Source organism: Lycorma delicatula, chromosome 3 (genome assembly GCF_047948215.1).
Source record: "Lycorma delicatula isolate Av1 chromosome 3, ASM4794821v1, whole genome shotgun sequence".
NCBI lineage: Eukaryota > Metazoa > Arthropoda > Insecta > Hemiptera > Fulgoridae > Lycorma > Lycorma delicatula.
Window position 1 is genome coordinate 208414685 of NC_134457.1, and position 22196 is coordinate 208436880.

At 30.9% G+C, this 22196-nt stretch overlaps 2 protein-coding genes across 4 annotated transcripts in view; both read right to left on the minus strand.

Moving 5' to 3' along the window:
* The window catches only part of LOC142322396 (uncharacterized), a 42001-nt gene that overhangs the window by 16663 nt on the left and 3142 nt on the right, over positions 1-22196 (minus strand). The window contains exons 1-2 of one of the 3 annotated variants that reach the window (XM_075361436.1): positions 3738-3774; positions 27-129 (exon numbers count right to left, since the gene is read on the minus strand). The exons of 1 other annotated variant lie outside the window; for it this stretch is intronic. In XM_075361436.1, the coding sequence (XP_075217551.1) occupies positions 27-28 (2 nt within the window). In that variant the 5' untranslated portion in view covers positions 29-129; positions 3738-3774. Of the gene's footprint in view, positions 1-26; positions 130-3737; positions 3877-22196 lie in introns of those variants that run through there. One more of the 3 variants, XM_075361435.1, reaches the window with a different exon arrangement.
* LOC142322395 (E3 ubiquitin-protein ligase HERC2-like) lies at positions 6297-21126 on the minus strand. Its single transcript, XM_075361433.1, has 5 exons — positions 20990-21126; positions 15983-16097; positions 13990-14201; positions 8686-8780; positions 6297-6440 (listed from the first exon to the last, which is right to left on the minus strand). Exons 2-5 carry the CDS (start codon positions 15994-15996, stop codon positions 6432-6434), a joined length of 330 nt encoding a protein of 109 aa, XP_075217548.1. The 5' UTR covers positions 15997-16097; positions 20990-21126; the 3' UTR covers positions 6297-6431.

The window sequence follows — 22196 nt, forward strand, 5'->3', positions numbered from 1 at the left end:
ATAAAATATAAATAACATATTTTTACATTTATAAACACTTCCAGAACGCATCAAAGCAACTGAAAATTGTGAACCGCACTCAACTTTAATAACACCAAGTCCAGCAAGAGAATCTATTTTCATAGGCACCTATAAAAATCAATAAAAGATCTCAAATTAAAATTAATATAAAACGAAACATAAAATATTGTCAACCCTAAATATTCTCTCATAATAACATGTTATTTTAGAAAAAAGTCTTGAATATTCAGTAATAAATATTACTATCATAAATTCTTATACCTAAAGAGAATTAGAAACTACTGTAAAATAAGAAATTAGTAAAACATACTAAGTAATCATTATTTTCTTTTTACGTATTATAAAAACATGCACAAAGGTAAATCTACCCTTGCCCTTAAATGTAACAGAAAAATATCAAAAATTATCATTTTGATCTATTCTAACAATTTTGGATTTTTATTAAGGGTGACCAGATAAATTGATTCCACAAATGATGAAATCCAAAAAATTGCTAACTAAAACCCCTCTTCATATAATGTCTAGTTTTTCCACAATGACTACACCTAATCTAGACAATCAGATGGCTAACAAATAAAACAGAATAAATAATGTTGATATATTTGGAAAATACTCATATTAAATTAAAACAATGTAAACATCCGTACTACCTTTTGATATATTTAGGAGAAAAAACAAACAAAAAAGAATAAAATAAATAGAATCTAGTATTGACAATGATTTTTCAATTTAGTATGTTAAAACGTATTTTGATATTTGAGTCAGAAGCACAAATGAAAAATTCGTTTTTATTTTAAGGCTGATTTTACTTTTATGTAATACAGATGAAAACATACAAATAATAGCAGGAAGAAAAAAGGGAATGTAGTATGAAATATTGCTATAAATAAATAATACATGCTGGGAAAACAGAGAAATACTTAGTTTGGGACATTCCAGAATAGACTAGGGAGAAGAGGAACAAATAGTATTCAAAAGAAAATGTATCCGTAAAAGACCAGGTCGTCCATCAGGAAGATAAGATGACCAGGTGAAGGGGAGTGCGGGTGAAAGAGGAAGAAAAATAGAAGCAAACACTGGAGGAAGAAGAAATAGAGATAAACAGAAGTAGTGATTTTCTTATTAAAGGTAAACAACAGAATGGGTTATTACTGCCTGTAAGCCACTAACCACAAAATGCTATTCTATAGATGAACTGATGTGTCACAATTAATATTATATAAAATTTCAGAAAATGTGTGCCAAAGTTAACACAAAAGATAAAAAAAATCAATTTTTAATCAGAAAATAACAATACTCTGTTGTAAGGAGATGGACTCCCACATAACAAGAATAAATGATCAATCTCGATTGGTGTAAAAATAAAAACTAAATATAATAAATACAAGTAATAACAGAAATAATAATTGGATATGTATATTTAGACATACACAAAAAAGACAAAAAAACAAACACAAACACACTCACTCACTCAATCACTCACTCACACACACATACATACATATATATAAAAATTCACATTTGCAAATATTACAAGTAAAAACTATTTGAGAAAACTACCAAAAGCAACAATTAAAATTGAAATAAATGTCAAACAGATTGAAGGCATCTGAAAAACATATAGCTAGTTTTTATTTAGTTAAACATAATTCTCATAACACACAAAGAAAATATAACGAACTGTAATGCAAGTTATCAAATTGGCACAGTGGATGCTTAATGAATGAGAATTCATGTATTAACCTGATGTGCACCAAAAGTAAATGATAAATGACTATTTCTTAAAAGACTATCTCACTCCTATTAATTCCTTGTAATATACAAGCTTTAATGTGACATCGCTTAGTTTCATTCAACCGCTCATTCTGTTAATTATCCTTCAACCAGTATTTCAGGAAGCATGCATAATAATCAGAATGGATATATTTGTGTGATAATCATAATCAGATGATAAATGTTTTATAAAGGACGGCTGAATGCAAGCTTCTTTAGTTGTTAAATGAACTCTTCTTTGTTTGCAAATTATGTATAGCTAAGAAGAAAGCAGAAACTATGTGTACTATAGTAGCTAAGATATAGCAGATTTTTGGATGTGTATTGAAAATATCAGACATGAACTAATGTACATGAAGACCATAAACTGAAATAGCCACTTCAGAATATGGTGGAATCTACCTGTGACATGATGATGGGCCATAGCTTGCCAGTAAATACACTGCATTGTGAGGTGGACTGATATGTAAACAACCACAAAGGAACATTCAACATAATCATCCAGCTTAGAGCCATCAATGTAAATATTATATCCTAATTCAGAATGGACAGAAGTTTGCAAAATTCCTGCTGCATCAAGTGATTAGTACCAATTTTTTATATTTAATTAGGTGAAGGTGAAAATTGAGTGGTAGAAATGTCCAAGACAGAAAATCACACTGTTGGAGAGCAAATGGTGGCAAATTTGATGAGATCCAACATTGAAAATACTGTACATATTAAACACTCATTGGAACAATTAGTGTAGATGTTCCAAAAAGTGGTCATTGAGCCTATTGCTGTAGACAATATCATACAAGTGATGTTGAAGTTATGTTTTTATAACACATGTAGATAATCAAACATTAACTGATGTCATTTTCAGATATACTCACGAACTCCAATAAATTCTTACAATTGGGCTAGATTGGAATGCATTGATAGCAAGTTGAAGGAAGTTTTTATGAACAGTATGAACTATCTGCCTGGGAGAAGAGTAGACCAGTGAACTATAATTCAATCAAAATCTTAACAAGGCTCTGTCAAATTTAAGCACACATGTCTGTTTGTATCCCACTAGCTATTATTTACAATACATAACTAAAACTTACTTGTAATTGGATGAATTTGTAAATGTAATTAGGTGATAAAACTGTGGCCTAAAAAATGTCCTTTTCAGGCTTTAATACAGATATCAAATATAATTCACAGTTACTTTGGAAAACTACGGTTTTAAAAAATGTTGTACAAATTCAAGTAAAATTTACAAGGTGGGCCAGAACAGAATGCTATCATTTCCAGGGGCAGTACTGACAAATGAACATTTTATTGCATATTATAATTCTCTTAATATAAATATAACAAAGCATTTAATGATTTTTTAACAGAAAACTTATTTAGTACATTGCACCATAGGAGCCATAGGAGCTAATGCAGAAAACCAAATGCATTTTCCATAATTTTGAAAACATCACCAAAGAATGTGTATTAAGACGCAGAGACCAGTAGTCCTATGATAGAAGATGGCGAATCAAGACTATAGATGGTTTTTGATCCCTTCGTATCAGAATACTTCTGCAAAGATTCAATGTAACTCATCCAAGGTAAATTTTTGAATCATGGACCTCTGTACCACCAATGCTCTTGCTATATTCCTGATCCAAAGTATAAGTATTAGTTTCTGAAAACTTATCCCAGTCCTTCTATATTATCCAATGTCTTGGTTGCATCAAAGTTATGCTATTATGTTAAGTATGTTTTGCGTGGTAATCACTATCATATTTGATGATAAACAAATTATAAATCAGAGATTTTTGTTTATAAATCCAAAACATAAAAATTTTTAACAAGCTCAAATGCAATTTTTTTACAGGAAAATCTACAAGACTCACATACAGTTTTGTTTAAAGTTTCATTAAATATTAACACATAACAGTGAAAATAATAAAAAAAATAATATTTACCTTGCAACCATCAGAACCTCCACGACCGACCTAGTTTACCATAATCACCATCACCCCATGACCATCCTCTGTTATACACAGAGTTTGAGCATCACCACTTCCACATGCTACATCCCATACTCGATAACCTAATAATCTCTCAACCTGAACAAAATAATAAAAGGGAAACAAATTTAAATAAGATTTGATGAAGTTCATAAAAATCATTCCAGAACAATATTTATAAATCCTACGTGATTATCACATAAACTCCATTACTGAGATTTTCTTGTCCTTGTGATGTCAATTGTGACAGCATTAAGCTTTTAGTATATTTGTTTAATTTTAGCACCAACAGAAGTTCATAAAAACAGAATATATGTGGAGTACTGAATTTTTAAAAGACTCAAGGAAATTATCTAATCAGAAAAAAGAAACTTAAGTTATCTCAAAACTAAGTTAATTTTATATTAACTTAATTTAGAATTTTACTAAAAAAAGAACTTAACTAAGTTTTTCTACATTGAGTTAACTCTACTCATAAAACTATTTAAAAACAAATTTGTAAAGACATCAGTTAGCAACATAGTAAAAAAGAGTGATAAAAAAGGTTATATCTTGAATTTTAGACATGCTCTTTTAATGAAAAAGGTTTAGTAATTTTCTTTTAACTTTATATTCTAAAAAGTATTAATCAAACATTCCAAGACTACACAAGCTAACAGAAAATAATAGTAACACTTAATTTTGTAATACTCAGATCATCATTTGAATTGCTAACTAAAATTTAAAATATCCTTTTTTTTTGTAGAATTCACAAATATTTTAAATCTAGGACAATTTTGTTCTGATGTAAAGGAGTTTCAATGGTTCGACAGAGTAGGCTGAAGATGCAAATATTTATGATGTGCAAATATATATATATCTTACAAAAACATATAGAACTACAAAACTTGGACAAGCATGCTGTCATATGATAGTAATTCCAAGGAATACAAAAATTCTGTTTATTTTCTTCTGTAAACTTTATTTATTTTATTAATAGATAATAGTCATAAATATCCAATCAAAAAATTATGATATATTATTAAGTTATACAACCTATAAGAAATAATTTAGATGGGCCACTAAATATACAAATAGGAAGAGAAAAGATTATGTAGGTAGAAGAATTCTGTTATTTGGGAAGTAAAATTACTAAAGATGCATGAAGCAAGATATATAAAATGCCTTATAGCACAGCTGAAACGAGCTTTCAGTCAGAAATGTAATTTGCTTACATCAAAAATGAATTTAATCTTTAGCAAAACATTTTTGAAAGTATATGTTTGGAGCATGGTTTTATATGGAAGTGAAACTTAATCGGAGTACCTGAGACAAAAAGATTAGAAGCTTTTGAAATGCGGTGCTATAGGAGAATGTTAAAAATCAGATGCGTGAATAAAATGACAAATGAAGAGGTGTTGCGGCAAATTGAAGAAGAAAGAAGCATTTGGAAAAATATAGTTAAAAGAAGAGACAGACTTTAGGCCACATATTAAGGCATCCTGGAACAGTCACTTTGATATTGGAGGGACAGGTAGATGGGAAAAATTGTACAGGCAGGCAATGTTTGGAATATGTAAAACAAATTGTTAGGGATGTAGAATGTAGGGGGTATAGCGAAATGAAACATCTGGCACTAGATAGGGGATCTTGGACAGCTGCATAAAACCATTCAAATAATTGAAGACAAAAAAAAAACAATCTATAAACAATTAGATGTTACAGTGGCACAACATAAATACAGGAAACATTCTATAATTAAAAGAGACAACCTGATGTAGAAATGAAACAGTTTGTAGGAGTTTTGTACTTTCATGACTTTAGGTTGGCATCACTGGGATGTGCTGAGAACAGCTTTGTTTATAATGTCAATCTTGCATTTAACGATGGTGTGTCCGCTTGAAGTTTCCAAATTAGTTGAACAACATTTAGTGATCCGTTTTTTGCTTTCTGAAGGAGAAAAACAAGCTAAAAATTTTTTCTCAAATGATTTTACAGTATGGTGAAAGCTGTATGAACCACGGAAATTTTTATAAGTAGGTAGAACAGTTCAAAATCAGTCAAACCTCAATGACTGACGAGCAACATCCTGACCGGCCAGTTGAAGTGTCAATTCCTTCGCTTGAAATCTGCAGTGACGACATTATTCATGAAGACTGACATATTAGAGTATAACGTATAGCAAAACCAGTTGCAGTAAGTGTTGGCACAATTCATAACATTATCGGTAACAAGCTGAAGTATAGCAAAACAAGTGCAAAGTGCATCCTGAAAGAGTTAATGCAACAACACAAGAAAACAAGACTCAAAGTGTGGACAGATTTGAAAGAACTCTATGAAAGGGAAGGTGACCTTTTCTAAACAAGTTATACCAAAATAATGAAACAACTACAAGACATTATCAACAAGAACCTTCGTTACCAATGTTTGTATTTTTATTAATTAAAAGACAAAGTATGAGAAAAAATACACAAGTCATCAAGAAGAAAAAATGTACACACCAATTTAGGTTTAAGCTGATCTTCAGAATCTCCATGTCCAAGTCGACCATAGCGACCTTTACCCCAAGTATAAAGCTCACCATGTGATGTAATAGCAGCTGAATGTGCACCTCCACAAGCAATTTCAATAATTTCTTTGCCACGCAGAGTCTCTATCAAGCAAGGACGGTCACACATACTAAAACACAGTAAAAAAAAGTCAATGGTTCTGGAAATTAGAATTTTACATCACCAAAAATCAGTATTTATAAATTCATTCATAATTTTTACTACAAGCAATTGAAAAAACCCATATTCCATATAGTTAAAAAATGCTGAAATTACAATCATATGAATTAGTGAAGTTACATAAAATTAAAGTACAAAAATATCACGGATGAATTTTTGAAAAAACATGGGCATCGTGTTTTTAGACTCTTGATTTGAATCTGAATGAGGTGGTATGGTCAGCCGTTAAAAGACATGTGGTGAGTCATAACAACATTTTCTCTCACAAATGTTAAAAAAATTAAATACGGAGAAAATTAATTCCATGAATGAAGATGACTGGAAACCCTATTGTGAAAATGTAAAAAATGTTGAAAAAGAGCACGTAAAAATGGAACCACTGATAGATGAAATGACAGAACATTGTATTATACATGTAGACTCTGATAGTGAAAGTGAAAATGAAAGTGACAGTGATTCGTTTAGTGAGGATAGTAAACTTGCTACAAGTTTGAATTAGATGCATGAAGAAATTTAAGTAAGCTTTTGTTTATTATTAAAAATTAATAATTTACTACAAATAAAGGTTATAAAAGAATTAATTACGTATTGTTTATAATTAGTAATGATTATAATGATTTCATACTTTTAATAATGATATTGTTTCTTGTTCTCAATTTTTAACCCAATGGCTAAATGTTTTTTTTCAAATTTTTCAATGATCATGTTGAAAAAGTAATTTCTAGTAAACAGAAGTAATAACTAAAAGGGTAAAGTTATACATTACAACTTCAACACAGGTACAAGTCATTTAATATACAGTAATTGGCAGTAGACTTAGTGAGTGCACATTGGCAGTGCTTGGTGTACAACATGTGGCGTGGCAAAGGTACATACTGCCAAGTAGTAATTGCTGTCTTTTTGTTCTTCATGTTTATTTAATTTTAATTAGTCAGACAACTATCACCAGCACCATGGTACTTAAGACACAGTCTAATACTTATTCATTTGTTACCAGTACATGAGTGCTATACTTATTGGGGTGATTTTTTGTGCCATGAATATACTTTTTGTAATAGATGTAAACAAATATATTTTTGATGCAATATTATTTTGAAATCCAAAAAAAAACTTTAAATTTAACTAGAAGCAATGATTATAATGAGTGCAGGTACTTAACAAATAATTTGGTGAAATGTTAACAACCTTGAATTCTAACAAAGTACAAAATTGGGAATATAAAAATTAATAATAACAAATCATAACAGTAATAATAATAAAAGTACAAATCTTAATATCAAGCTGTTCTTATAAATTAATTTTCTTGCCAAATCTGTACAGACCTTTAATTTAATTAAAATCTTTGCTATTTAATATTTTATTCATAACAGTTTAACTGATAAATATTCCATAGTAATGTGCTTTAAGAGTTGCTGAATGTCAAGTTGCACCAAGATGCACAATATCATGGATCCAAATTAATAAATAAGGTTTCTTTACAACTAAGGTTAACTAGACAAATACACTAAAATTTACTTTATGTATTTGAATATTAAATATAATCCTAAATTCAAATAAATAAAGACATCAAATAAAATAATGTGGATTATAATAAGTTGTAAAAGCTGTGATACAACCAGCTTGATAAAAAAAAGTTCAAGAATGATAAAATCATATTTTAAGTATACTTTATTTATGTGTACAGAATATTAAACCAAATCTAGTTTGGGGTGGTAATTTATTGGAACTGTACTTTTTTCCACTTTCAGCACAATTAAACATTAGCAAATGACAACCATAATCTCTGATTACACAAACCAGGAAATTAGTAAGTTTTCTGGAGATGTCTAAGCAAATCTCCTATTTACTTGTTGGGACAACTGCATACTCTTTCCCAATTATTTACATAATTGTACACAATCAACTTAAACATTAATCAATTCTTTCTACATCCTTACCTCTATTTTAAATACTTAAAGCACATAATATTCCTGCCTCACTGAAAGTTTATTTTTCAAAAGCATTAGTTAGCATCTGATTTTTTTTCTGCGGCAAGTTTGTTAAGTTTAAAGAAAAGTATGACGAAGATCTTCCATTTCTTAACATCAATCATTCAAATCAGAGGAGATACAAAACAAAAAACAATGAAAAATATACAACCATAAAAACACCACTTGTACAATAATTAAAAAATGATCTTGGTTATGTAAATTTACCCTTTTAATAAATACATTTTGTAATGATTCAATCAATGTCGGTGTTAAAACAGTGTCAGTTCCACCAATACCTAAATGACCACCAGCACCATAGCCTGTATAACAAACAAGATATTTTAAAATAAATAAACAGCAAAAAATTACCTACTGCTTTATTTGATTGATTTATTTTTATTTCATTGTTTTGATTGATTTTTCCTTTATATCTAGTGTACCTTCATCCATAGTTCATGATTATAATAATGTAATAATTTATGAAAGAATAAATACAATTAAATAACAAATATCTAATGAAAATCAATAAATAAATATGCATATATATATATATATATATATATACGTACATATACATATATATTAAAACAAAACCTTTTAGAGAATAGATATATAGTACTTCATTAAGTCACACAGTCTAAAAGATGCCGATCCTACACTTATGTTTATTTTACATGTTCCTAGCAAGGCAGATATTTTGCTGAGGCTGTATTAGACAAGGTCAAAACACACAGACTACATGATGAATTATCCTTCAATCTGTGTTAGTAGTTTTCTACCAGTACAATAAATTTACCATTTTCATGCCTGGTATATATTTATTATGTAACTCATTTAATCATTAAGTCTTATTCTGAATGCTAGAAGGATTTAATGAGCAATTTTCCCAATTATGCAGTATCAAATAAATCAAATATTTTTTCATTTATTGGCTAAATTTTGTGAAACAGAAAATGAGCTGATTTTAAACATAGTGGCCATATATCAGTATTACGTGAAGATAATTTTTTGCAAAACATTAATCAGTTGCTTTTACAGTCTCTAGGAAAGTCGCTAAAGAAACTTTCTCAACAGACTGGACATCTGGTTGCGGTTGTTAACAAGGATAGAAATATACTCAAATTAAACTCATAAGGAAGAACTTGTAGAATCTGACTTCTGTACTGTATGGGTTGGGTGGGAAATCCCTTCTTACTAGTTATGAAATTATTAGGATAGGTGCTGCTTACCTTCTACGGATCTAAAATGTTTGTCTGGGTTCCACCATGTTCAAAGTACAGCTGTGTGTGCCTCCATGACTCTTTGATTATCCAAAACAGTATATCAGGAGTGATCATTTCAAATGCTGACTGAACAGCATCTTGGGGCTGCTCATTGTTGATGTATCTGCATTTTTAGATCTCTTCTTTTACAAAACCTTCTTTTACAAAATCAGGTATGGTGAGGTCAGGAATTCTTGCTGACCAAGGCAATGGAGCCAGAAACACTTCTAATCCATGTCCAGCGATTCAAAAAAAAAAAATGTTGGAAAAATTTCATGAGGTGCCTGGAGACATTCAAAGCAAAATGCTCTGAAGTACCATCTTGCTTAAACATAATGATGTCAGCAATCCATTTGCCATTAATTTTAGTAGCAACTACTTGTCAATCATTCTCAGATAACTGTGGCATCGAGAAAATAAGGACCTCAAGGAGATGTTTAGCTGTCATCTGAGCCAAAAACATAATATGAAGCAGTTGGTGTTTGATTTCCTCAAAAAAGTGAGGATTGTCTTTCACCCAGAAAAAAAAACATTTCGATTAAGAGAGCTTTGATAAACTGCACACACGTCTGAGAACACGATGTTTTTTTTTTTATAATTTGCTTGGAAAATGTTCAAGCAATAACTAACATGCATAAACACATTGATCAAGGTCATTGTCACTTAACTCATTAACTGTGGCTGGATGAAAACATTTAACTTTCAAGTCCTTCTGCATATGGTCTCACATTGTTGATCTTGGAATCCCTAACTCTGCAGAATTTTGGCAGATTGATTTCATCAGTGACTGTTGAATTGATGCCTCCACAGCAGCACATGTCTCAGCTCGAGTGTTCGGCCTCCCAATGCGGCATGAATAACACTTCCTGTTACAAATACCTTCTTCTAACATGTCAGTAACATTTGCTGTGATGGTGATTAATTTGAAAAATGCACAAAGAAGTCAGTCATAATATTCTCCAATGTTTTACCAGTGTGTGAATATTCATGAAGCCACACACAAGCTAACAAAAGCTCTTTGACAGTGAAAGCACTTGTATCAGCCATTGTTCCACACTTGACTACAATAAAGGTTATCTCACCATGAATGAACACACTGGACAATCCCCACGATGGCTTATCCTCCCCACCTTTCCCAGCAGCAGTGAGCAATATCACTGGTGAGAATTGGCAGTAGTAGAGTTCAATTAAGCTGGATTCTATTACAGTGTAACAAAACTTTCTACCCATCCCACAGTTGTTCAAACAAATATTTTATTTGAGCTGGTGTGGGTGTTTCAATCTTTTTTAATTAAATGAAGCTTGGTTTCATTTAGATATATAAACAGCCAAAAACAATGGAGTACGAAGTTTTGAAAATTCTCAAATTTATCATAAAGTCCAATACTTTTTCAAAAAGTTGGTGTTTAGTGTAGAATTTTGTGAACAGTGGTCAGAAACATTTTTTTTGCAGAACATTTATAATTGTGTAACTTTATCCAGAAATTACAAAAAAATTTACGGCCTTGCTTAAAACTGAAGAATGCAACTGCTGAATACAGCAATATGAATCAACACTGAAAGAGAAGGCCTTCAACTAGTCTACACAACTGAATCTAATTATGGGTTCATGTGCAGTTAAAATATCAGTGTTTTTATAAGTTTTAGGTAATGCAAAAGGGCTAGTATAAGATTTATGTTATGTCACCTTCATTTTTCTTGCAATTGTCAAATGCTTCTATCAACATTCTTTCTAACAAGGTAATTTCTCTTCAATACAGATGAGATTTGTATTCTTACTAAGATACACATATGTTAACTCAAAGTGAACATGTTTGAGCTAAATTTCCAATGATCCGTAAGTGATGTTACTGGTTCTACAAATAAAAACTAGGATCATGGGGTTAGCAGATGGATGATATGAGTGGTGAAAACTTATATGACAATTATTGAAGTAAAAATTTATCACAGAAAAATACTCAATAAAATAGTGATTCTTCCTTCTTCAAATTTTTAACGTAACAATTTGTTTTTACATTAAGAAAGTCCAAAAAATTTATCATTAGCTAAAAGATAAAAATAATGATTGCCAATTTCCTTGGTGGAGTGGCTGCATCTCGACCTTTTGTTTGGAGGTCCTAGGTTCGAATCTTGGTCAGCCATGGCATTTTTCATATGCTACAAAATTCCACTTCCACATTCCCAGAGCCAAGCCTCACACTTATGAATGGAATTAATTCATCAGCAAAAATATCTAACTTATTGTCACAGTGTATTTTGTATTTTACAAGAAACCAAGCTACTTGATGAATCACCTACCATATCACCATCACCATCATTGGTTTAAGTCTCCATATTTATTTTGTTTATTTAATTGAATTGAAAAAAAGTGTTATAGTTATGATACCAAAGAAAGCAGGGGCAGATAAATGTGAAGAATACAGAACAATTAGTTTAACTAGTCATGCATCAAAAATCTTAACTAGAATTTTATACAGAAGAATTGAGAGGAGAGTGGAAGAAGTGTTAGGAGAAGACCAATTTGGTTTCAGGAAAAGTATAGGGACAAGGGAAGCAATTTTAGGCCTCAGATTAATAGTAGAAGGAAGATTAAAGAAAAACAAACCAACATACTTGGCGTTTATAGACCTAGAAAAGGCTTTCGATAACGTAGATTGGAATAAAATGTTCAGCATTTTAAAAAAATTAGGGTTCAAATACAGAGATAGAAGAACAATTGCTAACATGTACAGGAACCAAACAGCAACAATAACAATTGAAGAACATAAGAAAGAAGCCCTAATAAGAAAGGGAGTCCGACAAGGATGTTCCCTATCTCCGTTACTTTTTAATCTTTACATGGAACTAGCAGTTAATGATGTTAAAGAACAATTTAGATTCGGAGTAACAGTACAAGGTGAAAAGATAAAGATGCTACGATTTGCTGATGATATAGTAATTCTAGCCGAGAGTAAAAAGGATTTAGAAGAAACAATGAACGGCATAGATGAAGTCCTACGCAAGAACTATCGCATGAAAATAAACAAGAACAAAACAAAAGTAATGAAATGTAGTAGAAATAACAAAGATGGACCACTGAATGTGAAAATAGGAGGAGAAAAGATTATGGAGGTAGAAGAATTTTGTTATTTGGGAAGTAAAATTACTAAAGATGGACGAAGCAGGAGCGATATAAAATGCCGAATAGCACAAGCTAAACGAGCCTTCAGTAAGAAATATAATTTGTTTACATCAAAAATTAATTTAAATCTCAGGAAAAGATTTTTGAATGTGTATGTTTGGAGTGTCGCTTTATATGGAAGTGAAACTTGGACAATCGGAGTATCTGAGAAGAAAAGATTAGAAGCTTTTGAAATGTGGTGCTATAGGAGAATGTTAAAAATCAGATGGGTGGATAAAGTGACAAATGAAGAGGTATTGCGGCAAATAGATGAAGAAAGAAGCATTTGGAAGAATATAGTTAAAAGAAGAGACAGACTTATAGGCCACATACTAAGGCATCCTGGAATAGTCGCTTTAATATTGGAAGGACAGGTAGAAGGGAAAAATTGTGTAGGCAGGCCACGTTTGGAGTATGTAAAACAAATTGTTGGGGATGTAGGATGTAGAGGGTATACTGAAATGAAACGACTAGCACTAGATAGGGAATCTTGGAGAGCTGCATCAAACCAGTCAAATGACTGAAGACAAAAAAAAAAAAAAAAAAAAAAAAAAATTGACTTGGTGGTCTTCTTCTTCACTCTGTTGTGGAGGACCTATTTATACTATCAATCAGAATATTAATTTTATCACAAATTCAAATTGCACATCTACTTAACATTCCTCATACTATAAATTACATGCTGCAACAGACATATACTGTAGCAGAAGTCAATAGAAAAAAAACACACTAATCATGTATTTGGAATTTTAGGCTATGAAATTAGACCACAGGTGCATCCTTGGCACTGAATGTGTTAAACAAATTGATTATTGCCTTATTGTTAAGCACCATAAAGAAATACTTTCAAATATTTTAATGTATAGGTTTTTTTTGATGAACAGCAGGGAAATAAGTTTATTTTTTTGGGTATATTAAACAGTCATAATAACTTCCAATAATGGAAAAGGTACAGTATTACTATTATTATTATTACTTTCTTTTTCTAATATTGTGGTTAGTTAACATATTAACTTTATCACTTGTAGCTTAGTAGCTTAAATCCACAAAAAAGTGTACAATACAAAATAAAAAAATAATCATCTGAATTATGGTTAAAAATATTACCTGTAGCGTACACTTTTCCATCAGAAGTGACGGCCAACAAAGTTTGCTCTCCTCCAACTAGTTGAACTGGATGTAATGCAGATAATGCCTCACAAGGAGTAGGCAACTTAACTTTTGTTCCTTCAACACCACTCAGTTGTCCTCTATGATTGTGACCCCAACCATAAATAGCTCCACTACCTCCCCATGATAAACTCCAATCTTCTGGTTGTCTATAAATTAACAATAACATGCATATATAAACAAATAAGTCTGAAGTGAAAAATTATAATATAAAAGAAAAATTTATCACACTTAACATTAAGCAACTCATAATTCTTAAAAGATGAACTTGTAAAAAATTTCATGTTTAAAGTTATTTTTAATTAAATATATTGCTGGTAACTTGAAAAGCTTAAAATAGTGGATTTATAAAATATTAACTAATTTACTAGATGAGAATCGATGAAAACATATGTATATAATCATGTACATAATCTATAGAAATATGACATGTTTATACGATTCTATATGTGTAAACATGTACATATATGTAGAAGTCCACTTTACTGTTATGCATGAACCAGAAGTTATAGTTAGTTAAGCATTTTTTTTTAGTCTCCTTCATCAGAAAACCAAATGAAGTAACATTTTTCATAATTTCTTTTTCTTTTGGGTGTTTTCTTAAATGATTTTTCAACAGTTCATTCTCTTACTTTGTTTTTTGCATTCTCTCTTTTGTCCAGACATTAGATGGTTTTTTCCTTCTCTTGGAAATCCTTGATATCTTGTGCAAGTTTGCGGAACTCTGTTCTACCTCGCACTATTTCTTTAGAAATTTTCATTCCTTTTAGTCTTTTTGAATTATTGAGGTCCATTGATTTCCATTCTTTTTGTTACAAATGGGATTGAAGATTTGTTTTGTGAGCCTGTTATCATTCATTCTCATGAGGTGGCCAGAGAACTTGGTTATTATTTTTTTGATAGAATCTGACATTTTCTCAGTTTTATTATATTTGTAAAGATCTTTATTACTTCTGAATTTATACCCATTTTCACCTACTTTTATCGGTCCTATGATTTTTCTCAAGATTTTCCTGTTTTTTTTTTATTATTTCACATGATTTCAACTATAGATGTATTGTGATAAGTTACACATCTTCTAGTTTGATTATTGTATTGCAATGGCTGGTTTTTGGCTTTAATTGAGATGTTCTTTTTGTTGTAAATATCTTTTGTTAGTTTGTCAATTTTTGTAATACTTGTTTGATTGGCTTCTGTATCTAAACATTGATTTACTGTTTTTTTTTTTTATTAAATCCATTGATTTGGATTATTTATCCCAGATATTTAAATTTATTAGCTTTGTAGATTTTTCTACATTTTATAATTAGAGACTTGAGAGGAATTTTTGATGTACCATGAATTCCATCTTTTTGACGATTTTTAGCTCCACTTTCTCTGCGATTTCTTTTGGGCAGTTTAGTTATTTTGCTGCCATTTCAAGATTCTTCAAGAAAATTGCAATATAGGAAAAGAAATATAAGCAGATAATTCCAATACTATTCAATTTTGAATCCAGCTTTATATATGTATATTTCTTACTTTAAAATTAATTGCTTTGTTTTTTTAAAAGAAAACCTGTATTTCTATTAAATAAAATGAATTTTAAATACAATTTTTTTCTACATTTAACATACTACATTTTATATTCTATTTCTGATCCTTTTCCTTGATCTATTCTAATAAATAATAAATCTTTAATATGACTTATGTGATCAACATAATTATAATAATGAACATTATTTATAAACACTATTACAGATGAATTTATCACTAATCAAAAGAAAATATCCCAACAATGAAAAATTTTTTATGCACTTCATACAGTAATAACACATTTTTATTTTTAATTATTAACAGTTAATGAATAACAATTATAATTGTTATTGATTATAATAATCCATCATAATTACATTAATATTTTAACTAAATCATCAACAATTTGTCACACCTATTTAACCACATTAAATCTGTTCATCATGATCCTGTTTAAACAAATTATGATTTTCATGATTATTCTTGACATCACCAATTCTTGGAGCAACTTCTGATATTTTCTTTTGGACCTGAAAAAAAAGATATTAAAATATACAAGTTAAAAAAAAAATAAATAAATAATTAATCTTACATACATTTACAAATACACAATTTAAAAAAAAACCCAGAAAAAACCCCTATGTACATAGCTAATCAAAGGCTTCTTTTTATTTCTGCTACAATGTATTGAATTTGCAAAACATTGAACCCTATATAATTTCAATCTCTAGATTTTACTTAGTTTGCTTCATAACTTAAAATCTGACTCACAAATTTTAAAAAGTACAAAGTGTTCGAGAAGTAGCTATACACCTGTCATGCACTAGTATAACAATATAAAACATTAACTTACTTTACAGTAGTTGTTGAAAATTGTCACCATGAACATCCCAGACATACTTGCAAGCGTTTCTTCTTGTTCTGGAAGACTTTCAAAAGTTGTTGACCTTGGTGAAATCATGAATAGCATTTTGAAATTCTCAAAGGCTATGGGGATTTTCTTTTTAAACATTACGTTTTGCATAACCTCAAAAATAAAAATCTGGTGAGCTTAAGTTTGAGAATAAGGCGGCCATAAGGCCTTACAAATGATTCTATTTCTGAAAACCTCTTGCAGTAATTTCATGGACTTCCTTGGCTGTATGCTCAGTCGCACTGTCTTGTTTAATCTGAGCATTAACTTTGTCCTTGGTTAGCTCTCCCACAACTGATGAATGACTTCACAATAATGAACTGTATTGCTTCCATGAAGAATATTGGGTTACCTATTCTTTTTTCAGATACTACAATCTGCTCCTCAATCTTTTGGTCATGTAAATTCAAGAACCACATGAAACCATTTACCCAAATTTAATTCTCTTTCCAAAGACTGTGGCAGATAAACTTTAAACCGCTTTTAATTTATATAGGATGAGACTGAGCTTCTTATGAACTGCCTTGTGTGCAGTTGCAACACTAATAGATTCTGTAGGGCCGACTTTCTCAAACGACTCGTTGGGACTACATTGCATAGCAGCTAGGTCTTGAAGTTTTTCTTTGAGTATTGATAGTCTGCTACTTCACCCAGTCAGTCCTTTACCGATCCTGTCTCCTAAAATTTCTTGATTAGTGTTCTTACACTATGTCAATTAGAAACTAGTGTACCTGGAAATCTAAAGGAAAACTGGTCTTTCATTATCTATGTGTACCCACTATGCTCATGGAAGACTTATTCAATGAGAAATAATCACTGTCCTGAAGTTAATAATATTTTTATGATCGAAGGGGATGATCACACAATGTACAACAAAGAACCAGACATACTTCTCATCTCAAGGTTGGCATCCTGTCCCGCATAAGCAAAGCACACAACACAGGATTACCAACCTCTTAAAAAAAAACTACTTACAGGGACATGGAATACAATCCCTCATGATACAATAGTGTTTATATAGGTGTATAGCTACTTTTCAAAGGGACTATATTAATGATTACCATGATAACTCAGCAAAATCATAAAATATTCTCACGGAAAGAAATGTTTATTTTATCTATGCCAATGAATTAAATTTTTTACTAACTTGTAAACAGCTACATTTTGACATGATATGCATTTTCATTTTCCTTCATTTATTTTATCATAACGCCTACAAATGAACATAGTATTAATATGTTTATTACACTGTACACAATAATAATAAATAAATCTCTGGAAGAGATCTGACAGTATTTAAGATTCAGCTGGATAGTTAAAACTCCATACAATTCAGGTAATAACAAGGATTATCAAATGGCTATTTAAAAAATAATCAAATCAATATTCTGCAGGATTTAGATGAGCCAGTCAATAAAATATTGCTGTTCAGTAAGTCACAGCCTGAGTATCTTAAGATGTCTCTTGACCTTGCAAGAGGTGGATGATAGAACACTGTCAAAAGGTAAGCAATTCACAGGTGATGATAGACTTAAGAATGCTGTAAATCAGTGGATAAATGGACTGACGACAGAAAAACACGATAAGGGTATATTGAAGCTAGTTTATTGCTACAATAAATGTCTTAATTCATGTGGTGATTATATACAAAAGGAGTGTAAGATATGTAGACTAAGAGAAATAAAGAATATTTATTAAGTTTGCAGATTAGATTTTTTTAATAAAGAAATGGTCTTTACTTTAGAGATAAGCTTGAGGTATTTTCTTTTGTTAGTTGTTTTGTAGTTTCTCTGTGGGCATAGTATCTTCCTTACCTTTCATTCTTTTTCCTTATTCTTCCTTCTTCCTTTTTGAAAGAAATTGAAAGAGATGATATTTTTCAGAGGCGAATTATTATTATAAACATATAAATACAATTAAATAATATTGAAAAATGAAATATTTAATTAATGTGCATTAGAACAAAACAGTACGATTTGATCATCCTATGAAAATTTATCATCTAACAATAACAAGAAATTTCATGCTACAGGCATCAGAAGTAATCATTACCATTAATGAAACATCTAACTATGCAATTCACAATGTTTTGTTTACTTGAGAAGCACAGTGCAAGTTTTATCTGCATTTAAAATTAAATAATTGTATTCCTTAAGGTTCTTTAAAAAAAAAAATCACAATGTCTTTCAAAAAGGAAGGAAAGGTCCCATGGATAAGGGAAATTTTAATCATCAACTTAAATTGTAATTAAAGTTTTTAAAGGTAGCTTTTTCTAAACAATGGGCTTATAGTCTGATCTCAGTAACTTACCCTACTCACAGGTTGCCAGAATATGTTATATGACTGATTAATAAATCAGATTAAAAAATTTATTTATTTATGAATATGGACTAGACCTAAATGTTATATACACTGTTTCAATGCAATGAATGTAATATTAATTATCTACATTCAGGATCCATTTAAGAGAAAACTTTAAATCTCTTTTTAGTCGAATTATTCCACTAGATCCAGCGATGTAGAATTACTAACAGAAATAAATAGACTGATGGATATTTAATTTTAGAATTCATTTTCAGTTAATCACCTGAGATTTAAATTAAAATGTAAGACAGCTTCACTATTCTTCTTTACATAAAAAAAACAAATACATGCAAATGATTCTTTTGATGTTAGGTTAGACAGTCCATTTGTTTATAATACACTCTATTTAATGATATAATGAAATAGCTCATTAACTAAAACAATAAAATTAAATCTAAGCAATCCATTTGTTATAAATCTGAACACTATAACATATAGAAAATATAATTCATAGCTGACCTTTGACTAATAAAATTTAATCATTTTTTTAAAAACAAATCACGATCAGTGATGTTGGTCAGTATGATTTATATAAGATGATTGAATGAATAATTAAATTCTTTCCTTTGTACCACTGATTAACTATTTAAAAGACAAAAGTTGGCTGACGGAGTGATCAGTTGAATGAAAAATGGTTAAGAAAGAGACTACTGTAGTGTATTATAATGTAGAAGGCAGGTCTTCTTCATAATACATTCTTGAACTAAAAAAGTCATAAAAATGAAATTTTCATAACAGTGAATTTTTTTCCCTAAAAGTTAAGTAAACAACAAAATACCCAATACAGTAAGCCAAAGAATTAAACACATTTTGACCACAGATTCAACTTTTTGAATAAAACTTTCCTTTAACACATTTTAATTTTAACTTTAAGCGGTTTTTCATGTTACACATGGTACGAGAGGTTATCTCTAAAGTAAAGACCGTTTCATTGTAAAAAAATCTCTCAAAAATTCTTTCAATCTCTCAAACAATCGGAAGGAGCTAAGTCTGGCCTATGTGGTGGGTGATTGTAAATTTCCCATCCAATGTTCTCAGTAAATCACATGTCGGACCCGCAAAATGTGGACATGCATTATTGTGCAGCAGGACGATGCCATCGGTCAGCTGCCCAGATCACTGATTTTGAATGGTGTGCTATAACTTAGGTACAGTTTCGCAGTAAGCTTCTGCATTTATAGTCATTCCACATGGCATAAAATCAATCAGCAGTATGCCAAACTGATCCCAAAAGACTGTGACCATCAGTTTGTGTCCAAATGGCTGTGGCTTGACCTTTGTTGGTTTGGTTGGTGATTGAGGATGATGTCATTCACTTGACTGCCATTTTCACTCTGGCATGTAATACAAAACGCATGTTTCATTGCCAGTAACAATTAAATTAAGCAACTCATAACCTTTTTCTGTGTAGTGCATCAAAAATTCTGAAGCAGATCCCGTTCAGATTTTTTTGTGATGTTCCGTTAATATGTTCGGCACCCAACATGCACAAACCTTTCTGAAACCTAAATGATCATGAGCAATGCGACCAATAACAGCTCTTAAAACACCAGGAAAAAGAAGGACCAGGTCAGTAATCGTTGCGATGATCTTTTCTGATTTCATCATCGACGCGTTTCAACAAGTCCGCTGTGATTATCAAGGGCCTCCCCGAATGTTCCTCATCATGCACATTAATTCTGTTATTTCTAAACCGTTTACACCATTTTCAGACATTTCATTCATTCATTAGATTTATCACCATACACAGCAACCAACTGTCATGAATTTCAGCCGGCTTAATATTTTGACGGTTCAAAAACATATGACTCCACGTATTTCACAGTCTGCGGCAATATCGATTTTGCTTTTATTTTATAATGTAATAACTCAAACATAATCAAAGATACTACAACATGACAATTTACAGAAACATTGCAGTGTGTACATTACTAGCATGGCCATGAACAATACAGGTTCGCCAAAAAGGAGAGAAATTTCCCAGCAATCTTTACTTTAGAGATATCCCTCGTAAATAAATACATGAAGACCATAAAGACTGACAACCTCCTGATAAAAAGCTGCACAACGTAAATAATTTTTATACCCACCTAAAATAAAAAAACTAAGAATTTTTTTAATAATAACCAGTAATATGTATTGTACCTCAGCAAAAAATGTAGCTGGAAGTTGAGTTCGATGAATTAACGCTGCTGCAACTCTCATAGCTAAACAGTAGCGTTGAAACCAAGACCATTTGTGCCGGTCAGCACAATATGATGTAGCATCCACATTCAGATCACAAGCAAGTGCTACCAATGCCTAAAAAGTATATAACACATATTTTATAAATTTAATCAATAGAAAGTTTAATATTTATAGAAGTACAACATTTTTTTACTTCCTTGTACAGTAAAGGAAATATTGTGATTTTGAAAAATTTTGGTTTTCAGACTTCAATGGAAATATCCATTTTGACCATCCCTGAATTCATTTGAGTAGTTTTGGCATGATGTCTGTACGTATAAATGTATCTTACATAACTCAAAAACAATTAGCCGTAGGATATTCAAATTTTGTTTTTTGTAACTATTATAATATCTAGTTGTGCACCTCCTCTTTCGACTGGACCAAAAGTGTTCAAAATAGCCCAAAATCGTAACAATTTGGATTTTTTACTTTTTCTTAACTGTAGCAATAAGCCATCACTGAGAGCTTTTCAATGATATAGTGGTACTTATTTTTATTGGTTCCCGAGTTATAGCCAAATAAAATTTTAATTAATGAAATATTTAGATCTTACAAGAGGAAGGCATGTCGGTCCAAATTCGACTATCTCCTTTTTTTTAACTTTTTTAAATTTAAATGTATTGATTTATTACTAATTATTAACCTCAGCCTCCTTTATGAATCATGAGACCTTGCCGTTGGTGAGGGGGCTTGAGTGCTCAGGGATACAGAGTAGCTGGACCGAAGGTGCAACCATATCGGAGAGGTATCTGTTGAGAGCCAGACTAAGGAATGATTCCTGAAAGAGGGCAGCAGCTCTTTCAGTAGTTGTTAGGGGCGTAAGTCACAATGACTTAAACGGCCATATCAACATTACTCAGTCCTCTGAGTACTGCGCAGCTGAAAGCAATGGAAAACTACAGCTGTTTTTTTTTTCCAAGAAAATGTGGCTCTGCATTTTCAAAAGCAATAATGGAGGCGCCTTCCTTGGTAAAATATTCCGGAGGTAAAATAGTCCCCCGTTCGGATCTCCGGGTGGGGACTACTAAGGAAGGGGTCACCAGAAAAGTAAAAAATAACATTCTACGAGTCGGAGCGTGGAATGTTAGAAGCTTAAAAAAGGTTGGTAGGCTAGAGAATTTAA